The 20950-nt window shown below is 41.2% G+C and overlaps 1 protein-coding gene across 10 annotated transcripts in view; it reads right to left on the bottom strand.

Annotated features, from left to right (window-relative positions):
- ctnnd2b (catenin (cadherin-associated protein), delta 2b) overlaps positions 1-20950 on the bottom strand; it is a 240231-nt gene that overhangs the window by 29551 nt on the left and 189730 nt on the right. For all 10 annotated transcript variants that reach the window (XM_026149115.1, XM_026149114.1, XM_026149116.1 and 7 more), the window contains 2 exons: positions 5927-6113; positions 369-486 (listed from right to left, as the gene is read on the bottom strand). In XM_026149115.1, the coding sequence (XP_026004900.1) occupies positions 369-486; positions 5927-6113 (305 nt within the window). The remainder of the gene's footprint in view (positions 1-368; positions 487-5926; positions 6114-20950) is intronic.

The raw sequence follows: 20950 nt of genomic DNA, 5'->3' as shown, positions 1-20950 counted from the left end.
TCGCATACAGCCCGTGAGGGAAAAGATTAAACACATTTGCATTTTCCACATGCAGATTTATGCAAATCATAAATAGTACACATGTTTGGAAAGCAAAAGCACCACGTGCATTTGAGTTCTTGATGATATGTGTACAAACAAGAGGACACACACAAACACATTTGCAGGGCCCTTCCACATCATTCTCTTTTACTGTGTGCAGGTGTGTGTGTGTGTGTGTGTGTGTGTGTGTGTGTGTGTGTGTGTGTGTGTGTGTGTGTGTGTGTGTGTGTGTGTGTGTGTGTGTGTGTGTGTGTGAATGAGCTAGAGGCTATTTGAGTTTGTATGCCTTGCAGATATTTGCGTTCATTTGTGTGTATGTGCATTACCTTGCTGTCAATCTCGCTGCTCCCCAGAGCGGTCTGGATGACATAGAGCAGAGCGTCAGTCAGACCCTCGCACTCCCTCATCCTCCTACGGGCTTCCTCACCTGCAGAGCTCACATTCCTGTAAAACAGACAAACAGAACAGCTTTTAGAAGATTCCACACACCAAATTGCCCATTAGTTTTTGTTTCCTCACAGGTTTTCTGAGTGCGAGCACATGTGCTTGTTGAAATGTATGGAAATGCTTGTCTGTGTGACAGAGAGGAGAGAGGCTGGATGTAATGTCCTTTAAATGTCAGGCTATTAGAGATGGCTAGGAAATGCTTGTGCCCTCAGTGTCAGTGAGAAATGGCACCAAGACAAAGCTCTGCATTTGATTTTTCTCAGAGAATAACAAATTAATTTAAAAAGGCATGGTGCTGTTTAGCTGCAAGACGACACCTCTAATTCATTTTGTCACACAAATAAACACCAAATGCAGAAATATGAATGGCAATTATGCATTTAATTAAGTTATGTAAACTCTGTTAACATCCGAATACTCCATTGCCTCTGAATTGGCTATTTATGATAGTGAAGGTTATTACAATGTGTAGTTAATGTGCAGATGCAAAACTCAAAAATAGTGCACTATTAATGGCTTCACAAATTTTCTACCGTTTTAAAATAAATGCTTTCAAAGTAGACAAAAAAAAACTTATCAGCCAATGGGCATCCAAAAATATGGAATTAAGACGATTATAATCAGGTATTACCAGTATGGCAATTTAAAAAGTTTTAGACTGTTTAACACACAATCATAGACTACCCTTTCCTTAGAAATTCAAGTGCTCTGTGTATCTTGTGTCCAGTACTGACTTTTTCCTGGCCACAAAAATAGCATTTAGCTTAAAAGTAGCTATCAAGTCAATTCAGAGAAATTAAAACTGATGCTGGGGGCTTTCCAACGATGCACTGAGCATTTCTTTTGCACTGACCTCTTGTCAGTCTCAGTGTATTTAAACATCACTGTGCATTTATTCATTAGTTATTATCAATCTCTGACTCTCTTTTACATTGAGTCTTTTGCCCTGTCTCCCTCCCTGAGCCTGGGTCTGCCTCAATTTATTCCTGTTAAAAGGCAGTTTTTTGTTCCCACTGTCATCAAGTGCTTGTTCATAGGGGGTTGTCTGATTGTTGGGGTTTTCTCTCGTGTTATTGTTGGATTTTTACCTTACAATTTACAACTCTTACAACTCTGTTGTTTTATGCAGCACATGTAGCAGAGTAGCACCACAGCTGAACACAGTAAGTTGTGATTGTTGGAAAGTCAGTCAACAATATCTCCTGCCCTACTTTTGTGATGTAAATATAACTCTAAGACACATGTGTACATTAAGAATTTTGGCCGATATAGACATACACCTCCTAAAAATAAATGTTGCTGGAAATCGATGTAATGGAAAAGGTGTTTCGCCTGCAGTGGGAGGATTAGAAGCCTCACATTTATCAACTCTTCTCAACAGTGAAATGAATAAGAGAGAAAAATGTAGAACATAAAACCCTCGATATTTAAACAAGCATATACAGTGCGGAAATTAGATATTATCCAGCAAGAACACAAAGAGAAACACTTGTACTGTTGGAGGCGTGGCTGAAGTATTTCTCTACCATAACCAGCATCAAAAAGCCTAACCAGTAAAAACAAAGGTGCATTCAGTAAGAAAAAAATATTTTATTGAGGGTTTACGGGAAGAAAAAAAAAAGACCTTAATGGAGTGTCACTGGACTTACAACGACAAAAACAAAACTCAACTGACAAAAATCACGAAGAAATGGTAGAACAGCAAAAGCTCTAACTGTTAGTTTCTCCAAACAGTGTATAAACTGAATGAGGTCCTGTACTGGTAAATGGTTAGATGTCTGATCCCAAGCTACTCGTCCTAAACAAAAAGGCAAAAGCCATTTTTATTCACTCCCAGGCTGTGTTTATAAAAGCTACCAGTTTTCAAAGCTTCATGGAATCACTCTGGATTTTTTTTAATAGCCAGTCATGTTTGTTTTAATACCCAAGTCTGTTTGAGAGAGAGGCCTGACCTTAAATGTAATGCAAAAAAACCTCCAAACATGTAGCGGTGAAGTTACATGTTTAAGTAATGCAGCGGGCTGTTTAATTCTGACCCTCAGCGGAATGTCTCTCAGTTTTATTAAGTTATGAGAGCATTATATTTTCACTATACTGTCAAATAATTGCTTAAATATTTCAGGTTGTTGACAATCTGTGTGCTAGTCTGAATCTTTCTCTTTTTGTCTTGAGCCCAAACACACAGACACACTGACTAAAAGCACTGTGAGCCACACAGGGCACACGCCGATAAACGCCAAAGTAAAGAACACTTAAGAATATTTGTAAACCTCTTTATATACTTCTTTCTTGCAGACATTTCCCACATTTTGGCTACTACCTGCTAATAGATTCAGTTTAATTAACCACACTCAATTACAGATAATTAATCCCTCTGAAGCGTTCCCTTGCAAACCACTGCTACAGATTATCTCTCATTATGATCTTTCGGTGTGAAGAATCTAAATAAGGAGAGAATCACAATGCAGGACAAAGGTTACATGTCTATAAAGCAGGTTTTAAAAGCGAGCACAATTGATTAACCCACAGCGTGCCGCTACAGCTGAGGGAAAATGTCCATCGACAAAAATGTCACTCTTTGAAGAGCCTATTTCTTTGTCTTTCTCTAATCTTTAATTCTCTAATCAAAAAACAAAGTCTCATTCGATATATTTATTTAGCTTTGCCCTTGTTTGTGTGCACATTTAGTTCTCTCTTTGACAGCTGGCAGGATGTATCTACAAGTACATGGAGCAATTTAATGTCCAAAACTGCATTATAATCCATCAGTAGTTCTCATTTTGCTCATTTAGGGACTACATAATGGACAATTTAGATTGTTGCTTTCAGATTTTAATGGCAAATGTTTTTTGTAACAAAGCAACAAAGCAAAAGAAAGTCCACAAAAAATCATTGTAAAGAAGGATTCTGCAAAAAGGCTATATCAAGTCAGTGATTATTACAGGCCTTCAATGTATTCTTTAACCCACACAGATCATTCGTTCTATGGACTGATGGTAGATCAGTTGAGAGCTAAAGAAAAGCCTGTTGCCTTATTATATAAGACTGCAAGAGTTGGTGCTGCATTTCTGTGTGTAGTTTCAGTGAGAAAGGTTCAAATGTCCCCTGATGAGAAGCATTTAAAAGAATCACATTCTTGCCTTCATTCACCCATATTGATACCAGATAGTGACGTAATTTGTCCCAGAAGCGTGGCAGAGGCATGTCTGCAAGTACAGTGAATAAATGGGTTAACTGTCTCTTCATTAGCTGCCATATTCAATGCACATAATTCACATTCAGCAGTCTGACAGCACAAGTTTTAGCTCTTCCCGTTAGCCGGTTCGACAGCATATGGCGTGAAGCAGCAAGTTAGCAGAGGGAGAAAATGTGCCTGTGTGAAAGTGAGAGACAGTGTGGCTGAGACGGCGTGAGACAGAAGAAGAAAGGCATAAAGGAGGGATAATATGATCGAGAGAGGAGAAACGGAGTAATAGGACGAGATGGAAATGGAGCGAGGGAGGAGAAAGTGACTAAAAGAGGGAGAGAGAGAAAATGAGAATGTGAGGCGGATAATGGGAGATGGAAGAGAGAGAGAGAGAGAGAGAGCAGGTGGCCGGCGATATACCAAACCCGCCATGAAATATTCAATCTTTAATCAGACTCCCAGCATTCCCTAACAAGGCGTGAGAAAGATGAATTAGCCCTTCGAGTTTAGGGAGCTGATCCACACAAAGCTATCTCCTGCAACACACTCACGCCAACTAGAATCAAAAAACACACACGCACTGCTGTATCAGATGTGTGCCTTCTCTCTCTCTCTCTCTCTCTCTCTCACACACACACACACACCAGCAGCTACAGAAGCCTCTGTAAGTAGCCAGTATGTGTAGCTTATTTTCACTGGGGGAGGATGAGGAGATATATCGCGGCTGAGATTAATGGCCCACACACCGAGTTAGGCAGAGGGACAAACAGACATGCGCGTGTCGACAGGAAGCAAGACATGCAAATACAGTCATGGCAGCGTTCCCACTCAGCTCCCGCTGCACCCTGTGCCACATCCTCGAGAGGAAATGTGTCGAAATAGCCCCCAGTCCAACTGTCAAAAAATTCAGTGAATGATGTGAGCTGCTGCATTATTAAAGCAAACTTATTTGTTCTGTTGTATAACGTGCTGTCAGTGTGCAGGGATATGGACAGATGCAGGGTCGATTCAACCAATAAGGTACGTACAGACTGTTTTAGGTGGACTTGTCATAATACTGCAAGCTATGTTTTCTGTTCTTATTTTGATGTAGAAGGCTGTGATGGATTCAAATGAATAGCACATCAAAAAATGTCTCGTAGACTGCTTACACGTCTGCATCAGAAAGATTTATGAGCTCAGAGTCAACCACAGGAATTTCATCATGAAGATTTTGTAATGCTGAAAGCCTCTCACTGATACAAAGATTATGAATCACTATTGTTTTGGATTGTGACCTCTGAAAATGCAAAACCGATCAAGTCTCCTCGTCCAGTTTCACATATGTCTTGTGTGAACCTCTCACATGGTTTCATTTAGGTCACTACTTAAGGCAGAAAGACATCCAATTATCCAATTTTGCACAAAAGTTGAGTATAAGAGAAAAACCTGGTGTTTTTGTACTCTTTCTTTCTTCCTTTGTAGCCTGACATTTGCCTGGAACCTGAAGAAGAAACTGAACGTGCTCCAGTGACGCTCTGTGGAATCATTTGTTTAGATTTGAATCGCAAATTACATCACCAGCTGCTAATATATCCTCCTTTGTAGTCTGGTTGTACTCATCCCGGTGTTTTTGCCCCAAGTGGCAAAACCAGTTTGTTGTTTCCATCTTCTGCAGAAACAATTTTCTTGGATATTTTACAAAGTATTGTGTTTAGTTGGTGGTTGCTGACCCAAGGTTTCCCAGAAGAACATTACTCAAAGCATCACACTCTCTTGCTCTGCCAGCTTGCCTTCTTCCCATAATGCATCCTGGTGCCAGGTGTTGTTCAGGTAACAAATAGTGACATACTGTGTGTTATCAGAACCAGCTTTCACATTTTTTCATACGCAAAAGGTTTATTTTTAATCCAACGTGCTGGAGTAAAAGACCCAAAACAAAAGCACGTGTCACTACTGAACTGTAAGACTAGCACCACGTCTCCAGTGAGAAAAAGCAAAGCCACAGCAGCTCTGAAGCCAAACGATGACTCATCTTAAATGCAGCTAATTCTCTCAGTTCTCTCTGTGTATAGGGCGTTAAAAATAACACAGCGTACAATTTAAAAATAACACTGTTTTAACTAACAGAGACTTTTTTAGATGTGGCCGGTAACAGTAGGACTGTGAACAGCACAACATCTTCAAAAAGAGACTTCTCCAGTTGTATGTTGGATTCTTGAAATGTGTGAATACTGTTTTTTTTCCTAAGGAACAGGTAGAGACACCTACCGCAGACAGCCGGTGGCATTGCGGAGAACCTGGGAGGAGTGTAGGTGCAGTTTGCGGTCCTCTTGCGTGTGCGGGGAGGTGTCCCAGCCCGAGTGTGGGATGATCACAGCGTTGGTCAGAACGGCCAAAGCGTCCTGGATGATGGGCATCTTCAGGGCATCACATGATGACAAGTTCCACAAAACACCTGAGGATGGCAAGGAGATGGAAGTTGAAAAACAAAGAAGAGTTCAGAGAAAAGGAAAGGAAAAGCAGGAAGGAGACAGAAAGAAAGGCAGACACAGAAACATCTTCAGGCCAGAAACCACTTAAATATTTAGTAGGTTTTAGTGAGCTGCTTGATTCAGCAAACACTGCAACACAGACAGCTACTGGCTTTACAGCAATCTGAAGAGCCAGACACATGTTCTTAAAACTAGCATGACAGACATTTCCAGAGCTTGACATGTTACAGGAAGTAAAGCAGGTATGGATAATGAAATTAACAATGGCAGACGACGCCAGCGGTTATTGTTCTATGCAGATGTCTGTGTATTCTCCATTGCATTGTCAGTATTCAGACGTGCCCTCAAAAACACTCCAAAATATCCTTCTGCCTTTCTGTCCTTTATGTAAATAAAAGCTTGCACAGAGCGAGTAAAACTGTGGCCTTATAGGCAGACGTAACTAGATTTAACCGATGATGCATACACCCATTCATGGGGCCAAGAGCATCACTGAGCTGTTTGAGTATAAATTTAGGATCTGGGCTTCGTGGTCATTAGTTATTATTGAAGATGTTGGCGGGACATGTTAGACTGCATTTATTAAAACATCAAATGAGGAATTATTTCATGAAGGTGGTGTTCTAGTCCTTCAGCAGACACTTGTAGAATGAACGCCACGCTGTAGTGAAGCTGCTCTGGTATCACTCAAACGCTGTCAGGAAGCTACCACTGTGTTTTGTACTACCCAAAACATGTACATGTACTGTTTTGTACTGCCATGGATCAAATAAAGAAACAGACAAACAATTACTGGTGCAGAGATATCTGTAACTATCCAACTATTAAGACTTTTTACTTCCACAGGAGTAAAGTCTGCTACGCTAACGCCTTATAACTAACCTTAAAGTTTAGTTTCAAGTCACCGGTGGGCTGCTGTAATTAATGATGTACTAAAGGCAGTAAATCACTTAGACAAAATTCCACTGCACATTTCTCCTGTTCTTAATCCTCACCTGAATTGAACATACAGTGACCAACCAACCAAGAAACTGGAGTAACTTTCCTCTATCCTACCACTTAAGGTCCACTTCTCTAGCCAGTTGCCACACACACACACACACACACACACACACACACACACACACACACACACACACACACACACACACACACACACACACACACACACACACACACACACACACACACATATAGTTCGCTGACTCGAGTGACTCACCCACAGAGACACACAAACACATACAGTGCACATATCAGGCTGAACCTATCAAGAAAAGGACAAAGAGGGTAAGAGGCAAATCACCATATTTCGACATTGAGCACTCCGATTTCTTGAGAGGTTTCACGTATAAGCTCACACTCGTGCACGCAAATTGTGATAACCTTGAAGTACTACAACGTCGTAATTCTTGTTGACCTTCATCTTACAAATTGCCTGCGCTCTAATCTATGTATTCCTGTAATTATATGTTAAAGCATTTGAGAGTGTCCACCCATAGTCATATCTGCACTTATCTAGCACTCTCTTTTATGGTAGTAATTATAGCCGTAGTAGTGGTAAAGCATCCTATCCTCAGATCTGTGTGGGAGTGTGTGCTTGGAATAAGGCGTCCTCTCTTCGGAGCTGTGTTGTTCACTCACGGCTGAGCAGCAACTCTGTAATTACAGCTTCTGTTATCTGTCTTTGTGAGTTTGTATGAATTTGTTCTCGTGTGCGTTTGTGTGCACGTCTTTGAGTGCCATCTAAGCCCCTTGACAAATCAGTCTTAACCCTGTCTGCTGTTTGGACCCTGTGTGTTTAAGACGGTGCAGTCCCGCTTTGTGGTCAGAAGGAGTTTCTAAATGATTAGCTTCTGGTTCTATGACAGCAATTAGCTGGGAGTGTCATGTTAGCAAAACAGACTAGCTGCCACTTCATTTTTTCTCCTGCTCAACAGGCCAAAGGCGGCATGCTGTTTCTTGTTTTCTTCAGTAACCTTGGCATTTAATATAATAATTGCAGCTGACTTTTGCATCTGTGAGTCAGCGAATTTTGGTGTCTTTAACTCTTTAAAGGTGCCATTTGCTAAGCGTACAGATTTTGCTGAATATTAGCTTAGCAATAGCAATACTGGCTACAGTAAAAAAACTACATCTCATTAATTCTACTAAAAAATGCTTTCTTAACACTTCTCATCTTGTTAGCTAACAAAATACGCTGTTATATCAAAGGACAGCCTAACTAGGGTTTTGTTCAGAGATAATAAATGATAAACTCTGACTTTAGTACCTTAATATCTTTAGAGTAATCATCTCAAAGTATAACACCTCATTAATCATTATTTTTGGAGCAGACACCATTATCAAGCAATGTTCACAGTTAGTGCCTGCTTTTAACATATGACCTGCTAAATGGGATAGTAAGGGACAGTAGACAGCAGTAGTCCAGGAGGAGGGAAGCAAAAACAGCTGGCAACTGCAAAGGCTGAGTGAGTTGCATGTGAGGATGGACAATAAGGAAGTAGAAAAGGACTTGTATCAGTGGGCTAGGCAGAGAGACTGAGCTAGAAAGGATGTGCAGCAGGTTAGGGTTATCAAGGGCAGGAATGGAAGTGTGCTAACAGGTGAGGAGAGTGTGTTAAGAAGATTGAAGGAGCAGGAGGTGCTCATGAGTGTAGAAAATTAGAGCGTGGAGAACAGATGTGAATCATGATGTCACAGACATATGACGTGCAGAGGATTAGCAAGAAGGAAGTGAAAAGAATGAGGGGTGGATAGGCAGTTGATCCAGATGCCATACATGAGGAGGTTTGGAGATTTCTATGGGAGAGGGCTGTTGAGTTTTACACCAGTTTGCTTATCAATTTCAGAAGGAAGAGGTTTTCTAGTACTCGTTTTCAAGAACAAGAAGCAGAGCTGTAGCAGCTACAGAGAGACAAAATTCACGAGCCATACCATGAAGATATGAGAAAGAGCATTTATGTGAAAATGGAGCAGTTGTTCCATTTTCACATAAATGGCCTCCTTGACTCCTGACTCAAACCAGCGTTCCTCCCTAACCAGGATGTCTATAGTCTCATCACTGAAAGAGTGGCCATTATGGAGTCTTGGCCTGATGAGGTAGCTCTTCTGCACTGAGCAATCTGCTTAACCAGGTTGTTTGGTTTCCCCGATGTATAATTCACAGCACTCCTCTTGTAGTGCCCAACAGTATATTATTCTGTGCCAGGGGAAGTGATCCTTGGGGTGGACTAGTTTTTTGGTGTAAAATGCCTTGGGGGTTGAAAGCCAAAGAGACACAGTGTTTCAAGAAAATGTAACTCATTTGTTCTCATAATTCTGACACATAAGGCATCATCAAAATCTTTCATTTAGACATACTGTATGAATGAACAACAGTGATCTGTAGTGAGGAGATGAAAGAGAGCCTGGAGAAGTGGAGGTATGCACTGGAGAGAAGAGGAACAAAAGTCAGTTGAAGCAAGACAGAACACATTTGTTTGTGAGAGGGAGACAAGTGAAAGGGTGGGAAAGTGAACATGGTAGAGACGGTGACAGTAGATGAGTTTAAATACCTGGATTCACCATTCCAAAGCAACGGACAGTGCACAAGAGAGGTGGAGTGTCAGGAATGATTTATGACAGAAGAAAAGGAGCAAGAGTGAAAGGGAAGCTTTACAGGAGAGACCTTCTATAATGTATACTTGGAGATGGCAGCATGAAAAAAAGAGACAAGTTGAAGATGTTAAGATTTTCATTGGGAGTGACCAGGATCAACTAGAATAGAAATGTATATATTTCAGATGGAGAACTAGGGTTGAGTGGTTTGAAGACAATGTTAGAAAGGTAATAGCTAGATGGTTTGGACATGTGCAGAGGAGAAATACTGGATATATTGGACAAAGGATGCTGAATATGGAGCTTGCACGCAGGCAGGAGAAAAAGAGACTACAGAGAGGATTAATGGGTGTAGTGAAGGAGGTAATGCAGAAGGCTGGTGGGACAGAAGAGGATGCTAGAGATCAGGTGTGATGAAGACAGATGATCTGCTATGGCGACCCCTAAAGGGAGCAGCTAAAAGAAGAAGAAGAATCAGCTAGGCACAAAGGTCTCGGATGTAATTTAAGTAAACAACACAATGCACCGATTATTTCTCTCTTGGACAGTAATGTTAAGTAGTAGTTGTTGTTTTTTAATGACACTAAAACTACAAGCAGTTTATATAAGGATAGTTTTGGTTATGTAGATTTTCAAAATTTCTGACGAAACCTTAATATGTTTTTTTTAAATTCCACTTGTTGCTAGCAGCATCACTTTGAAGAATCAATGTCTTTATATCTCTGGATTCTCATGCACACCTTATGAGACAGATATTTGTTACATTGTGACATTTGGGCCACACATACACCCACAGCATTCACACAATACTTGCCACAACCCATGTTAAGCATGCTACATGACTTCTGGGCAAGATGAGGCCCACACAACACTTGGCAGTGTGGTGACAGAGTTTTGCCAAAAGGCACAAATGTGTCTGATATTTGGGCAAAGTAGCTCCTACATGCATGTTTATTTAAAAAATGATGCAAAGAATTAAGACATTTTTCCTGGAAAGTCAAGAGGATTGCAAGAGCTTGTAATTTGCAATTAATCCATGCATGCATGCCTAAATTGTTACTAAAATCTTTTAAAGTGTTAGATGTTGTCTATCCCAGTAGCATTTCCTAATCTGTGAACAACACAGAGGCTGCTTATTGTGATGAAAATAGCCAATTAGCTCTACATTCTGCAAAATCTAAAAATAATGCATTTAATGTCCTGTGGCTAAACTGTTGGAGCACAGTGTGTAATTTCCCATTGTTATAGATCACACATTAGTTATAGCCTGTAAGTTGATGTCATTTTTCATATTTCAAAATTTGATCATATAAATATCTATTTTCATCTCTTTTAACTTAGTGGTGTCTAAACAACTCTGACAGATCTGCTCTTCAGTATGAAATTTGGTCTGACGGACTTAACATGTCTGCAACTTGCAGTGTTCTAATGAAAAACAGTGACTCTCCCACAATGTGAATTTCCATTTTCAATGCATGCTAAATGAGTGGATAAGTAAGAAATAAACACATATTGCACATGTCAAAAATGCAATGAATGATGTCATGCTGCAGCTGCAAGACAAAGATGACTTTTCCCCATCCTGAGTAAAGTCAGCTGTTTGCCAGCATTGCTACTCGCTGTGCAGGGTATGACATCATCTCCCTGAGGTGAAAGGCAGTGGGATTTTATCTTTGATTTGAAACACACGCTCTCTCTCACACACACGCGCGCAGTCTCGTGCACACATAATATTGCCTCGATGTACACTGGCTCATGTTATTGCTTGCTTACACACATGGATTCAGGCATGCACAAACACTTGCATCCAAGCCCTTAAAGACATGCGCGCACACGCACACACACACACACAGTCATGAGTGTGTGACAGATGAAGGAGGTTAATTGCCTCAGCCTTACATCATGAGTGGCAGCAGGAGGTTGTTATGTGGAGGGAGGGGAAATGAATATGTTGGCTATGTCTCTTTGTCTGTGAAGCCATTTCCCATCTTTCATTTGCAGCGTACTTTCATCCCACTGTCATATTTCTCTCTTCTGCAACAGGTTCCTTTGTCCCCCACTTGATCTTGCTCTCGTTTCATTTTTTATTCCTCAAGTCTCCCAGTGTATTTCAGTAAGTGCTTGCTTTTTGACACATCCTTGTTGTGGACCACTTTGAATCTGAGACTTCAGAGATTGCCATTCTGTTTGTGTGTCTACCTTTCCACAGGCATGAAGGTTGGGCTAGTCATCAGACTACAACTATATTAAAATACATCTGATTAGGACTGTAATTCTCCGACGTGAACCTTAACACTGCCGCAGCACAGCAAGAAGATTGTGGGTTCAAACCTGTTGGTCGTCTGAGGCTGAATTTGTTTATTAAGATTCTCCTTTCACTTTTCAACCAAAGTTTAATGCAAAAATGTTTTTTCTAGACGTCGTTTAACAGTCTGAGAAGACAGCTTGTCACTTTTCCTTTTAAACCAAATCTCAATGTTGGTCAGCCAACAAAGTCATCTTTTGGATGTCTATTCAACAACTATTATCAACTATTATCGAAGCCACATTTGAAGCTACTAGTACTTGAATGTTCACCCGTTTAAGAAAAAACTGCACACTCTACATCAGTGCAGTCAATTATCAGCTTTAGTTATTGTTTCCTTACGCACAAAAAGGGAAAAAAAAAATAAAAGAACACACTCCTATTACACAACATATCATACTCTCAAGCATATGGTTAAACCATCCTGCCCACTGAGCAGTACGGTATATGCTCTATATCTGTTGAAATGCATCACTGCACCTAAACTCATTTATGAGAAAAGTCAAGTGAACACTGTGCAAAAAAAATACATAAACCAGCAAAGATGTTTGTTCTGTCTCACAGGGAAGCTCACCTCTGCTAATGTGCTTTTCTAGCTTTTTCATCTATAGGCCTACAATTGCTATAAGTTCCAACAAGAAATCCCCTTCAGGAGCTGCTTGCATTCAAGTTACGTACATAACATCTCTAGGGAGCCCACGCTAGTGGTATGACCTTGAGAACAGCAGGGGGGGTTTTGTAGTAAGAGAGACCACCCTCCTCTGACAGACTGTGTACACCACCTGCCTTCTGAGTGGCTCCGCAGTCCTTTGAACAACTGAGGATAAATCAGTTGTCACCTTTACTAATTGCTGAAATTGTGCAGTAGAAACACAATGTAGATTACAGCTAAGGCAGCCCTGAAGATCACTGGCGACACGCTGAGCCAGCCGTCTTGCAGCTGAAAGTGACCAGGCTCACATTTTTATCCCTTACATCAGCGGTCCCCAACCCCCGGGCCTCGGACCGGTACCGGTCCGTGAGTCGTTTGGTACCGGGCCACGAGAGTTGAGGCTCAGGTGTGAAATGTATGGTTTTCAGGGTTTTTATCGGTTTTCAGCGTTATTTTGTTATCGTTTTTATCGTTACCTCGGTTTTCCTGGTACTTTTCACGTGTGTTATGAATAAATCTTCTTTTTTCGGTACCGGTACTAGTTTTATTTTGCTGTATTTATCCGCGACACCTTAAAGGCCGGTCCGTGAAAATATTGTCGAGCATAAACCGGTCCGTGGCGCAAAAAAGGTTGGGGACTGCTGCCTTACATGACACAGAAAGGAGATTTCTTAAAGCAGGGTCAACGGCAGCACAAAGATGCATCGTATGGATTTGACTTGAAAGAACAGCCTACGTGCAGCTTTTATACCGATCTTGACTGAATAAATTCACTGAATAAAAAGGTTATGAAATATATGTGAGATTGTGCTGATATCAGCAGACTTAATTACAATGGCTAGTTCTGTCATGGTCGGCTGTGTGGCAGGCAGGCAGGAGTGGTGGACCCAAAATGCAGGATTCTCAGGACACGAGGTTTAGACAGAAAATGCAGCTTTATTGCTGGAGCAGAACATCAAGATAAAATAAAACTCACAAAAGCAAACAAAACTCTAAACAGAGATGCAGGAGGACTGGAAATCCTAAACACGCAGCAAGTGAAGGTGAACAGACGTTAACGATGCGACACCGAGTAGGGGAAGACACAGACACTAAATACAAGAGGTGAACGGAGCAAAGAGGAAACAGCTGGGAGACACGGCTGACGTTGATTACACTGACGAGACAGGGAGAGCACAAAGCTGAACGCACTGACAAAGGACACAGACCTACAAAATAAGACAGGAAGCACACGCCAGACAGAGACAGACTCGTAAACAGGCATAATGACGTCATGGACAAACAGAGGGACATACGGGCAGAGAAGACCAAGCACAGGCAACCTAAACCAAACATAAGGGCAAGATAACAAAACCTAAACCAGACATAATCATCATCGTCATCAACATCATCATCAGATAACTAAAGAATCAGAATATAATTGTAATCAAAACAGTATCACCAGAGAATAACCAATCCATAATGCAAAAATAAACCAAAACATAAGAAACTCAAAATGCTGGGTCGACCCGACCCAGGACCGTGACAAGTTCACTGACTTTTTTGACTTTATATCAGTATTAGGGGTGTCATGATAACCTTGTATTGATGATATTTAAAGGTGAAATAGCAACACTGTGTGAATAATATGGTAACAACTGTGTAATACAGACTCAGTGTGATTGCATTTCTACTCAATTTGTCCAGAAGTGACACATTTATAACCTCAAATTAAAATCATAGGTGTCAGCTTTACTCTGTTGTCATAATGATTACTGTTTAATCACTTGGTCTACACTGGCCTATAGCTGTGTGCATTAATGAGCCTCAAAGTGAGTAATTATATTTACACAGTTTGGGTCCTTTAATGACTTTGTCACTGATCACTGGAAACACTGTGGGGAAGCATTTTATATAGTTTATGTCAAGGTCAACCAGAGTGCTTCTGCAATATGGCAGAAAGAAAGTAGGAAAGGAAGAAGACTTGTGGTAATATCCCATTCTTCATGAGATTCAATCTGGTTTTAATGAATGGACTTATTATTTACCTGTAATTATGAAAGAGGCTTGATATTTTCTTAACAGAGGAACTGCATTAAAAATCATTTTAAATGGACTGAAAAGATAATGAGCACCGTAGAACTCAAGGGAACAAAACTGCTGCATGTTTACATAATTAACTGTGGATGTGCGGCATGCACAAAAACATATTTTTGCATTATTTCCACTGATTTTAAGTCTTGTGCAGCTTTATGTTCATCTTTTTATATCTTTTCATGCATTGGCCTATCAGGCGTCCTTAACTATTACATTCTGTTAATAATCAAGAATTGTTCTTTTAGTCCTCCCTTTTTTCATATGAGCCCCTCACTCTATCAAGCTGATGTCCTCTTTGCTCTGCTAAAGCTTGATGAGCACCGTTGCTGGACTGCATCTAGACTGTGGAGCGTTCCCATCAGTACGACTCTGACAGCTTCCATATCTGCTTCTAACCAGCGTGAACAGTCCGGACCTGTCGCTTGCAGTGGTGTTTTCTCCCATGACTGACTAAAAAAAAAAAGTTGTATTGTAATGACAAGTGGAACCACAGCTACTGACAGAACGCAAATCTGTGAAGGGAATAAAGAAGTTAAAGAAAGCGCAGCAAGCTGTGAGTCAGAGGGGGCCGATGTCATGTTATTAGCACTCCTCTGTAGCTCAGATTAGCTAATCATTTTCACCAACATGTTCATAGCAGCAATAAATGGACCTCGTGTAGAATTAAAATGACTAAAACATAGACAGGTAAAGCTTGGGGTTAATAAAATAACTGTTCGGTTTTCTCAACTGAATCCACCATGAGCTCCTAGTTCTTCCTGCTTCTCTGTGACTCTTCATATATCCTTTACACCACATGTGTCAAAGTCAAGGCCCGCGGGCCACATCCAGCCCGGCGTACATTTATATCCGGCCTGCGAGATCATTTTATATAGATGTATTATTATTGTTATGCATGGCCCGGCGATATGAGGCGCTAATAATATACAAACTACAGATCCCATAATGCAGTGCGGCATCCTCCTTGCTGAACGCTAGGCTAACTGGGAACATTCCCTCGTCAATGGAGAAGCTCTTTGGGGGTGGCGTCAATCAGGTCAAACTTCTGTTATTGCGAAGCTAGCCGCTCACAATGGCGAAGAGAAAAGTTGATTCTGAAAGCAGAACCTTTCAGCGCCAGTGGGTGACTGACAGTGTTGGGAAGGTTACTTTTAAAATGTATTCCATTACAGATTACAGAATACATGCCCCAAAATGTATTCTGTAACGTATTCCGTTACGTTACTCGATGACAGTAACGTATTCTGAATACTTTGGATTACTTAATATATTATCATACTTTGTACAACTACGCGAATGTACTATTGCTGTGTGATGTCAGCTCGTAGCTGAAAAATAGCTTTACTTTGTTGTGTGGGTCAACTTTTCTTGCGAGAGACAGAGAGAGGCGTTGAAAGGCTGCTCCAACGGAACTTCTTGTTTCGGAGGAAAACACAAACACAGTGTACAGTCGAGTCCTTACTTACAACTGGGCTCGTCAGGCACTCTTCTTGGCTGCAGTGGTTATTATTATATTTACATGCTTCCAGCTCCCGTTTTTGCTCGATGACAGCTCAGACTTTTCCACTATCCTTTTTCTCCCTCCTATTGCTCACAGACACATAACGGGTATGGCAGTCCATTCTCAATGCAACACGGACTACACTGCCCATGAGGCTACATTCTTTAGAGCTATGCCTATAGCATTCTGCCTGGTAGCTTAGAACAACAACAACAACAACAACAACAACAAAAAGGCGCTCTCTCACCCAGGAAACACACAGTCGCAGAGAGAGAGAGAGAGAGAGCGTCGCCCTGTAACCATGGCAACCGTAACGCTGCCACCTGGAACAACAGAACATAGCTGTCAAACAACACCCAAACAGTCCTGACCCACCACAATATGAACCAGGAAAGTACCGCAGTGTAATCCATTTATTTCAACAAAGTAACTGTATTCTAAATACCACCTTTTTAAACGGTAACTGTAACGGAATACAGTTACTCATATTTTGTATTTTAAATACGTGACGGCGGTACATGTATTCCGTTACTCCCCAACATTGGTGACTGAATATATGTTTACAGACATTGCTGGTAAACCTGTGTGTCTTATCAGTGGAGCTAATGTGGCTGTAATTAAGGAATTTAATTTAAGACGGCACTACCAGACAAAACGTCAGGATAAGCTGAAAAACCTAAATGCAGAGCAGAAACTACAGAAAGTAGAAGCCTAAAGAAGAATCTGACATTTCAGCAGACTTTTTTCACCAGAGCAAAAGTCACAAAGTGAAGCTGTTGTGAAAGCAAGTTTTATTGTAGCAGAGGAGACAGCCAAATCAGCCCGGCACTCAGAAGAGCTGCATGATGAAGGTGTGCGACGTCTTGTGTCCAGACAAAACGCAGATTTTGGCAAATGTGAGCCTGAGGAGAAATACGATTGCTGATCGGGTTTGTGAGATGGCCACTGATTTAAGAACACAGTTGTGTGAAAGAAGCAAAAACTTTATTGCATACTCTCTTGCTGTGGATGAAAGTATAGACATGATGGACATTGCACAGCTGGCCATCTTCATCCGTGTAGAGGAAATATTGAACATTAAATCGATGCATGGGACAACTACAGGAAAAGACATTTTTTAAAACGTATGTCAAAGTGTAACCGACATGAAACTGCCCTGGGACAAACTTGTTGGACTTACAACAGATGAAGCGCCGGTGTTGTGCGGTGAAAAAAGTGGACTAGTCAGCAGGATGCGAGTAAAGATGCAGGAGGAGAACTGTACCGGTGAGTTAACAGCATATCACTGCATCATACACCAGGAAACGCTGTGTGGTAAAGTCCTAAAAATGGAGCATGTAATGATCACCGTAACGCCAACCATAAATTTTATCTGAGCTAAAAGTTTAAATCACCGTCAATTTCAGTCTTTTATGCGGGAAATAGATTCAGAGTTTGCCGACATTCCTTATCATACAGAGGTCCGTTGGCTGAGTTGGGATAAAAATTCTCAATAGAGTTTTTGAGCTCAGCAATGAAATCTGTCAGTTCATGGACATGGCATGTATGATGCGGTGATGGTATTTCAAGTGAAGCTGTCACAAATGCACCAGTGCAACTTGTCTCACTTTCTCTGTTGCCAAGTAATGCTGAACCAAGTCAGCGGACTTTGCTGAATTGCACCTGTGCAGATTCAGATGGAGCTGCGGTGTAATGATACACTCAAGGGAAAGTACGACACTGAATGGCCCGCACAGTTTATTAGTTCCATTCCTGAAGCAATGCCCAGCTCCGTCTACATGCGGCTCGAACGTTGTGTATGCTTTCATTTATTTTTTCTGGGGTTTTTGGCAGCATGTTCATATTTCTAACTTGCATAATTTTGACAGGATATAGTTTTATGAAGAGCAAAATATTTAAAGTTAAAGTTTATTTTTTTTAAGTTTATTTAATCTGGAATAATATTCCTGTCTATTTTTATTCATATTTATGTTTAAAAAACATTGTTTTAGTGTGTTCAATAAATGTTTATCTTGTTTGGCCCGCGACCTAAAGTGTGCCTTGAGTTTTGGCCCCCTGTGCAATTGAATTTGACACCCCTGCTTTACACTACTTTGATAATTCTTCATAAATCTAACATTTGTATTCCATCCGTCAATATGTCCAACCATCCATCTTCTGCTGCTTGTCTGGATCCAGGGGCAGCAGTCTTTCCCTTTCAGCAAACCCAGAGTCTAACTATTGCCCGTCTCGCCTGGGTGCCCAGGGTCAGCTCTGGGCAAATTTAACGTACTGGAAACAGAATGGAGCACAACCTCACCTACTTCTGAGGTGCACAGAGAACAACAATAACATGAAGAACTAAAGATGTTGAACACACAATCATGCATCAGCAGTAATGCTGCTATTTGGTGTGTTCAATCTGCTTTATTCCCCCCATATAACCTTTATTAGTTCTAAAGACAGAAGGTAAAAAAAAGGACCGTAGTTACTGAACTGAAAGAGACTGAAGAGCACAGAGCAACAAGCCTGCTTGTCACTTTTTGTGCCATGAAGCAAGCTGCACACGTGAATGAATGTGTGTGCTTGTGAACCAGCCCTTTGTGCATGTTTGCGTGTCTGTGCGAGTCTGTAGCTACCAAGGCAGGCAGCTTGACTTCCCACTGTGATCCTGATTCAAAAAGCTCACCAGAGAGCAAGCAAGAGCCAGAGAGGGCAGGCAATATAGAAAAAGATGGGGAAAAAAAGGGAGATGGAGAAAGGCAAAGAGGACAGGAGAGAGACAGGAGAAAAGAGAGAGACCAATTACAAGAATCTGAGCGCAGAGGGATAAGAGAGGGAGTGAGAGAGGCTGGCAAACAGGGAGGGAGAGAGAGTTATTTCCTCTGGGTCTTTGAGAGACAGAAGAGAGGAGAGCATGGTCTGTCTACGTCCGGTCGGTCGTTCAGCTGATTAATTTGTGACAGGAGGGATTTCTGTGCTTCGTGCCTTGAATTGCTTCTCTAATTTATATGGTAATCTTCTTTAAGACTCTAGCAGCATACAAAACCCTTTTATTTCCATCTCTGCTAAGCCTAAAACCTTTTCTAGACTCACTACACACATATGCATATTCAGAAATGCACACGCGGGTCAAACTCAACACCATGTGGCTGTATGTTGGAGCTGACATGCTTCTTGGTTTAACTTTCCTAATAAGACTTTTCCATTACTATTCAGAACTGTGGGATATCAGCCCATATACTTCTTAAACTGTTTGTCTCTCACCAATATCTCACATCAGCCTGATGTGTGAAGTGCTGCTGTAAATAATTTGGAATGTGGGCAAAGGCTCTGTGCAGCTTTTGTGTGAGGAGACACTTTGCTTTTGGACAGTTTGCAGAGAGGGAAAACAAGTTTTCACAGTTACAGGTAAGCTGGACTGAAACCTCTCCTAATGTCTCCAAGAATTTGTTAGCTGCTTGGAATACTGTCATGAAATGGTGTTAGACATCCTCGATAAAATAAGAATGCTGTTAAAAACCTGATTTCAGATTTGTAAAACAGAAAAAAAGGACTTTACTGTATTCCCCCAAATCTAGGTCGAGCCTAAATATCCCATGTAATTGTACCAAATGAAAACTACTTGGCACTGTATCATCAAAGTAATCGGCTGAGATTCATCCACAGACTGTGGCTTCTCTTGGTGCTATCAACAATCAGACAGGACAATAAATACATTGTGGAAAAGAGCCAGAGATTAATCATGACTAATGAGTAGATGCAGAGCAGTAAGAGTGAAGAAGAAACAGCGCATGGGAAGTCCCCAGCAGCCTAGGCTTACTGCAGCATAACTAATGCCTCTTTTCCACTAGTACCTACTCGGCTCAGCTTGACTCAACGATACTCAGTTTGTGGGTAAGGTCCTTATAGCAAGGTGGCCTGAAAGCCCTGTGATGTCATTTGTATGCAATACATTCTTCTTTTGGAATCAAAATGCAAGGTCTTAAATAATCAGGCCCCATTCTATCTTAATGACCTTGTAGTACCATATCACCCCATTAGAGCACTTCACTCTCGCACTGCAGGCTTACTTGTTGTTCCTAGAGTATTTAAAAGTAGAATATGGGAGGCAGAGCCTTTAGTTTTCAGGCCCCTCTTCTGTGGAACCAGCTTCCAGTTTGGATTCAGGAGACAGACACTATCTCTACTTTTAAGATTAGGCTTAAAACTTTCCTTTTTGCTAAAGCATATAGTTAGGGCTGGACCAGGTGACCCTGAATCCTCCCTTAGTTATGCTGCAATAGGTGTAGACTGCTGGGGGATTCCCATGATGCATTGAGTATTTCTTCTTCAGTCACCTTTCTCACTCAACATGTGTTAATAGACCTCTCTGCATTGAATCACACTTGTTATTAATCTCGGTTTCTCTTCCACAGCATGTCTTTATCCTGTTTCCTGCTTTCATCCCAACCAGTCGCAGCAGATGGCCCCGCCCCTCCTTGAGCCTGGTTCTGCTGGAGGTTTCTTCCTGTTAAAAGGGAGTTTTTCCTTCCCACTGTTGCCAAAGTGCTTGCTCATAGGGGGTCATATGATTTTTGGGTTTTTCTCTGAATTGAAACACTCTTGTTTGTGAACAACAATTCTGTGAATTGAATAGATATGGATTAGACTTCAGTTTCACACTCTTCCTGTTAATCTAGTACAAATT

Source organism: Astatotilapia calliptera, chromosome 18 (assembly GCF_900246225.1).
Source record: "Astatotilapia calliptera chromosome 18, fAstCal1.2, whole genome shotgun sequence".
NCBI classification, from domain to species: domain Eukaryota; kingdom Metazoa; phylum Chordata; class Actinopteri; order Cichliformes; family Cichlidae; genus Astatotilapia; species Astatotilapia calliptera.
The sequence above is the reverse complement of the archived record's forward strand: the minus strand, read 5'-3'. Positions and strand labels throughout refer to the sequence as shown.